At 25.7% G+C, this 7,452-nt stretch overlaps 1 protein-coding gene across 1 annotated transcript in view; it reads left to right on the forward strand.

The window, feature by feature from the left end:
• Positions 1-36: 36 nt before the first annotated feature.
• LOC105459051 overlaps positions 37-7,452 on the forward strand; it is a 10,114-nt gene continuing 2,698 nt past the window's right edge. Inside the window, exons 1-3 of the mRNA XM_011704723.1 lie at positions 37-1,483; positions 1,687-1,881; positions 5,670-5,819. Coding sequence (XP_011703025.1) covers positions 37-1,483; positions 1,687-1,881; positions 5,670-5,819 — 1,792 coding nt within the window. The remainder of the gene's footprint in view (positions 1,484-1,686; positions 1,882-5,669; positions 5,820-7,452) is intronic.

The raw sequence follows: 7,452 nt of genomic DNA on the forward strand, positions 1-7,452 counted from the left end.
ATTGTTGTAAGAAGGTCTAACAATAAAGCAAAGCAAATGGGATCTAATTTTTTACCTTGTCCTAAATGTGGAGGACATTATGTAAAAAATAATCTTAGACATCATTTCCGTTTCTGTGCTAAAAAGAAAGATACATCTCGGCACATACTGCAACTTGCACAAAGTGCTGCAAAATCAGTCCATAACCGAGCCTGTACCAGATTAAGAACAAAAATAATTCCGATACTGAAACAAGATGATATTCGTAATATAATAAGATACGATTTATTGATAATATTATATGGCAATCATCTTTGTCAAAAACACAGGTTAGAACATCAAGAAGACTATATACGTGCGCAGTTACGACTTCTTGGTCGATATTTACAAATATTGAGACAAATTGAACCACAAATAAACGAACTAGAAATCTTATTTGATCCAAAATATTATGATACTGCTATACAAGCAGTGAACATCATTGCTAAATATAATGAAGAAACACAACTATATGATACACCATTTAATGCTTCAAGTTTAGGAACAGTACTGAAAAAGCTGTGTAAGATTTTAATTAGTGAATGTATCAAGGAACATAATGCTGAAAAACAAAAAATGACAGAAGATTTTCAAAAACTATTAGATGCAGAATATGATAATATTGTAAGCAAAACTGTTGCAGAAACACAATCTAAAAGAAAAAGAGAAAAAAAAGTTGAACTTCTGCGATCATCAGATATAACAAAATTGAATCAGTATTTAGAAAACAACAGAATATCTAACATGAAAATATTACAAAATAATTTTTCATTGAAGGCCTGGAGATTACTCGCGGAAACAACATTAATTATTATACAAGTTTTTAATCGTCGACGAGCAGGGGAAATCGAAAGAACTTTAATAAGTGATTATAAGAATTCAATTAAAGTGACAGACAATGATGAAGAATATAAAAAATTACCAGCATCAGAAAAAGAAGCAGCTAAAAAATATATACGCTTTACAATTCGTGGAAAATTAAATCGGACTGTTCCCGTTTTATTAAATTCAAAAATGATAGATGCAATAGAAACTATTTTGAAATATCGAAAAATGGCAGGAGTATCTTCCACAAATCCTTATCTATTTAGAATTCCAAATAACAATAATAATAGATCTAAATATCTTAAAGCATGCAAGTTAATGCGTGAACAATCTGCTGTATGTGGAGCAAAGAACGACAGAGCTTTACGTGGCACCACTTTATGTAAACACATAGCTACAAAATGCCTATCTCTTAATTTATCTGAAAATGAAGTATCTCATGTTGCTAATTTTATGGGTCATCATCAAGATATTCATAAACAAATTTACAGACAACCTGTTGCAAAAATTGATATTTTAGACATGTCCAAAATTTTAGAAAGAGCTGGAAATACATCTGTACATAATACTACAGATAGTTCTGTAACAGAAAATAATACGACAGATAATACATCCGATACGTCTATAAACAAAAATCAAAGTAAAAATCAAGAAATAGGAAATATATTAACAGAATATATAGATGAAATATAAATTTTCTTAAATATGTAATTAAATATGTAGTATAATAATGTATTTTATATTTACACTTTATTATATAACTGTATTATAAATAATTAAATGTAGTCTGACCTTAAAAATATGTAGATATACACAAATATGCAATTATAATTTTTTTTGCAGGATATATCTGTACTAATTCAAACGAAAATGAGATACTTGAAACTACTGAAGATGAAGACTCAGAGAATGAAATTTTATTGCCATTCGCAGATACTTCTAACGAAAATACATTGAAACAAACAAATGCAAAAAAAAGAAAATGTTCAAAAGGCACTTTATCCAAATCAGATAAACGATCTAAAAAAATACAATTTAGTAAGTTAGCATTATTTATATGTTATCTAATATTTAAGCATTTTAATAACATTATCAATAAATTACTCTTACACTTTTAATAAAAAACAGAATAGTAGAAAAAGATTTTTTTAGTTTTTATCATAACTAAAAAACTGAAAAGACTTTAGACCTTCCTTAAATATATTTTTATTTTCTTAAAAGTTTTATACATTAGTATACAACAGTCAATATACATAATATATTTACATACATATGTAATATTATTAGCCAAAAATATTGTGCAAAACAGATATTTACGGATTTATTAATATTATACATATATTAAAACAATAAATTATAAAAGAAAAATAAAATTTATAAATTTGACTTTTTCTACTGTTTCTTCTCTTACAATTTACAATTATATGTCATAAATTATCTATGAATATTTAACAGATTAGTTGAATTTTATTAAAAACTAACTTCTTAGTAAAGGAATATCACAAATACCGATAAAGATCTCCTAAAACTATAGTCCCTTATTTCTCGGAAATTAAACATTACACTTTTTATTAATACTGATAAAAACATATTTTGTTTAGATAATTAAAGAAGTAAAATATTATTATAATAGCTATATAATAATTATTAGATATAAACTGCAATTTCTTTTATTTACTTATTTTTTTTATTATTAGATAATATTAAATTATTTTACATATTTGTATCGTTCGGAAATGTTATTTATCTTTTTCTTTTTCTTATTTTTCTCATAATATGGTTTTAAATAAAATCGGGATACGTATAAACTGGCACACCTGTTATGTGTGTGATAAGATTACAAAATTGTAAAAAAACGTGTAGGACAAAATAAAGACATAGCATTAGGAGATCTATCTGTTGAGTAACTTAATGTAATTTTTACATATTGTCGCGCTAAATGTTGCGTCTTGTGGAACAACATAAGATATTTGTATAAATTGACAAAAAACGTTTTATATAAAAAAATGTTTTTAGGAAACTGCATATACTTACATTAACTTGTATTTTATATAAATAATTTATGATTCAAAAATAAAGAAAAATGTAGCATGTTACTAATTACTATGTCGTTTTGGAATTTATTTTGTCAGATGTTTATTTTTTTTTTTTTACGAAAAATTTACTTATTGCAAAATTTGGATCAATATTTTAAAAACTGTTATATCATGTAATAGAACCTTGGTAAAAGAATTAGTTATGATTAGATCAAATTATCTAATTAGATATGTTCAAGTACGTTTCATGTTTGTATAGAGCATGTTCATATACGTATCAGGGGACGCTATCGCGTATATTTTTACCGCTAAGTATATTTTTTATATTTCATTAATCATACCTGAGGTCATACTTGGTCTTCGACGGTTCAGATCTAACCATTTCAAATTTGGCGTCTACTCAGATCTAACAATATGTAATTGTATTTTATCGAAACAGTCCAGATTTGACTTATATCTTTCAGATATAACCATATACTCAAATACGATTCAAAGTACATTATATTTGATCGTATTCCAGATATAAGTCAAACTGAGATTGAGTTTGATTGAAAACTATTCAGGTTTGACGATATCATGTTTAATTGTTCGATAATATTCGTCTAATGATATTTAAATATATAAACGTGAATTTATTTATTGTATCCGTGCTTGTTTGGCGTATCGCTCGGGCTGAAATCGTCGCGCGGTATCCATAATGACATTAGAAGATTGTCTCTTGTCAACGTAGAAATTGATCCAAAGCTGTCAAGCTTGACAGACGTGCTTTTTTGACATATATTTGTAACACATTGAGAAGTATTGAAAGAAAGTTGTTTAGTCCAATTACATTTGTGTTCCCTTCCGTTATCGTGCGCGCGAGTGCTCCGTGAGTGACGGTATCCTCAAAATGTTACGCTCACACCTGTTAATGTTACTTGCGGAAAACGCACACTCATAGAGCACTCGCGCACGCGAAAAAGGAAGAGGACATAAATGTAACTGAATTGAACAACTTTCTTTCAATATTTCTTAATGCGTTACAAATATATGTTAAGAAGTGCGTCCGTCAAGCTTGATAGCTTTGGATAAATCTCCACATTGACAAGAGTCGATCTTCTAATGTCGCGATTGATACCGCACGGCGGCTTCAGCCCCAACGACACGCCGGACAGGCACAAGTACAACATTATATAGTATATATATATATAGAAAGATATTCAATTAAATATCTTTAATATGATCAAATAAAAATAAATTATGTAATAAAGGTATAATTTACAAAAGACAAATATTTTTTATAAACAAAGAATTTATAATCAATTACCATTCTTTATAAACAAAAGATGTTATTTATTTTAGTATAAAAGTATTTTTATTTATTAATTTAGTCGTCTAATATCTAAAATAAAAATGAAAACTACAAAATAGATTAATTACAGAAATTATTTAATACATTACAAATCTATAAATAATTATCTATAATAATTAAAAATTTAAAAATCCTTAATTTAATGATTATGTAATAGATTACAATAACAAATTTTTTAGAGATTTACAGAAAAGATTATCAACTAGAATAAGAATTATTATAAACTCTATATACAATAAATAATTATATCTAGTTGTATCTTTTAATAGCCAAATAAAAACAATTTGCAGATTTGTCAAATTTAATGAATTAAATATAGTTATATCTCGGCAGATCTAATTTTTTTTCTGAGAAGATAATTTCTAGTTTATATTTACATTTTGAAAGTTTTATTTTTAGTTTGTTTAATTGTTTAAGAAATACAATAAAAAAGGTAATCAGAATAAAAAGTGTGAATTGTGGTGCGTGATAAATTTCATGTATTCAAATTCCATCATAAGTACAAATTCTTAGTATCTTCAAATCCTTATGTTTCGGTCTTCTTCAGGCTTTTTGGCCGATTTTGCTGCGCGACGGCTGATTTTGGCGGCTTCGAAACTTGATTTTTCGCTTCGAAACTCAATTTGTCATTTTCGCGCGTTTGGAGTTGTTTCAAAAATTCGTCGTTTTCGGGCACTTAAAAACTTTTTTCGACAATAAATCACGTCTTACATCATTTTTAACATGTTTTTACGTAATTTAGGTCAAAAAAAAAAATTGGCAAAAAATTTTTTTTCAGGTAGATATAACCCCTTAACGAACAAAATTGATACAATCGTTTCAACATATTCCACATATTGATTCCATGATTCTTACGCTGCATAAGAGATAAGTTAATTCTTTACGCAGCATAAGAATCACGGAATCAATATGTACAATGTGTTTAAACGATTATATCAATTTTGTTCATTGAGAAAAGCTTGAAGAAGACCGAATATACGGATTTAAAGAGACTAAAGATTTGTACTTATGTGGAATTTGATTACATAAAACTACGCACCGTAATCCGCAATTCTGATTGCCTTTGTTTTATTGTATTTCTATAGTTTTATGTTAAAATTGAATTATTGACTCTATTTTCGTTAAGAAACACAATTTAAAATAAAATGGCACATTAGCAACTTTTCCTCTCTGTTGCCACTGACTAACTACGTTAAGTTATTTTGCAGTATATCTACGAATGTTAAGACTAAATTTTTGAAGCATGCACTAATTAACAGAGCAAGTTATATTGTATCAACTCTTATCTTTCAACAAATACATGTACATATTTAACCATTCATTTTTCAATTATAATTATAAGATTTAATCACTTATTTTTTTATTATAATTACAAAATTATTCTGCAGTTTACGTGTGATATTGCAATAATATATTTTAAATGTGATTCATATTTTCAGCTCAACCTAATGAAAAAATAGTAAAACCACGATGGACCATGGAAGAAAAAGAACTTGCTTTTTCATTGTTTGGCGAATATATCAACAAGCATGTTTTACCATCTTTCAACGAAATAACATCCAAAATACGCAATACTCTTTTGCAAAATCGTAATTCAGCAGCTATCAAAACTTGGTTGCATACTCAAATTCGCAAAAAAAAATCCAGAATATTTCTCAGGAAACAAATATCAATAATAAATAATATTTCATTTTTATCAAAGTAGTAAGAAGAACTTTATGAATAAGCAGACAAAAATAAATGAATATAGGTACTTTACATTTATTTCTATCAGACATTGAAATTTATTGTTACTTTTCAATTATGAACGTACAATTAAAACAAAACTTTTTATTTTAATAAAAGTATTTAAAAAAGTTATGAAATTAAAAACAAACGTGAACGTAAAGTTTACAATAATTATATTTAATTTTAAATGTATTAATAATGCAAAATATTTGTTTCATTTTAATTAAAAAAATTTTATTTTAAAGAAATACAAATTTTATTTTAAAAAGTACAAATGCATTACAGCAATTTAAAAAGTATTATTTTTATCAAATATTATTTTATAATATATTTTATAATATATAATATAATATATTTTATAATATTAATAAAATATTACTTTAATGATTACAAGTGTAGTTACTCCAATTTGACATTAAAATAAATATTTATGTTAAGTGTGATTAAATGTAATATTAATCATTAAAAGCTTTATATGCAAAGCAAGATGTTATATTTAACATTACAGTTTGTAAATACAGTTTGCATTTTTTTTTAAATGACAGTAGCAATTTGACAAAGTACCATTTATATAAAGTTTTAAATAAATTTTTTAGTTAATTTCTTGAAAATATTAGGAATATTAGGATTAAAGATATATTAAATGAACATTTTTGTGTTATCATATATATGAATGTAAATCAAAATCGATAAATATTTTTAATTCTATGTATGTACAGGAGAAAATATTAATTTGTAATAAATATATGTATTTACACAAATATAATTACTATTTTCTTTAAATACCTAATAAATAACACTATGATTTTATTTCATAAATAAAAATAATTATTTGCTATATTTATCATATTGCTTCAAACAATCTCACGTCATAATTTAACCCTAAGTTACTATTGTTATTTTTGATTATCTTTTCCGCCACATTAGAGTCTGTAATTTTGATACTATATTTTTAAATTGAATACATTTTTTAAGTCAATATGTGTAAAATATCGATAACGTAGATTCAAAAACAGATAAAGAATAAACAAATTTTAGTAATACATTTAAGTATTAGTTTAAAAAGATATAACTTTAGAAATGAATAAATTGTACTAAGTATGTTTTATCCTGGTATAGTAACCAAGGATTTGAAAGATAAAATAAAGTAAATAAAAGATAACAATATTAATGGATTTAATAATACTAAAAAAGAAATTTATTTTTAAATACACTTCTCAACAAAGTTAAAGCATCACTTACTCTAGCCTCCAAAAATAAGCAAAATTCAAGAGAGTGTAACGTCAAAAATGATTGTATCGAGATGTTTAAAAAAAGCATTTTACAGCTTGAAATCTCTACTTTCCAAATCGACTTTAGAAAACGATCCTTTCTACTGAACTTTCATGGAATTACACGGATAGAAAAAGAGACCCGACGAATCTCAAAATTTTTACGAAATTTGACAAGTTTTATGGCGCGAATTAAAAATCGCATGCAAATGCAGTTTACAGC

This window comes from Wasmannia auropunctata, unplaced genomic scaffold, assembly GCF_000956235.1.
Source record: "Wasmannia auropunctata unplaced genomic scaffold, wasmannia.A_1.0 LD334214.1, whole genome shotgun sequence".
Lineage (NCBI taxonomy): Eukaryota > Metazoa > Arthropoda > Insecta > Hymenoptera > Formicidae > Wasmannia > Wasmannia auropunctata.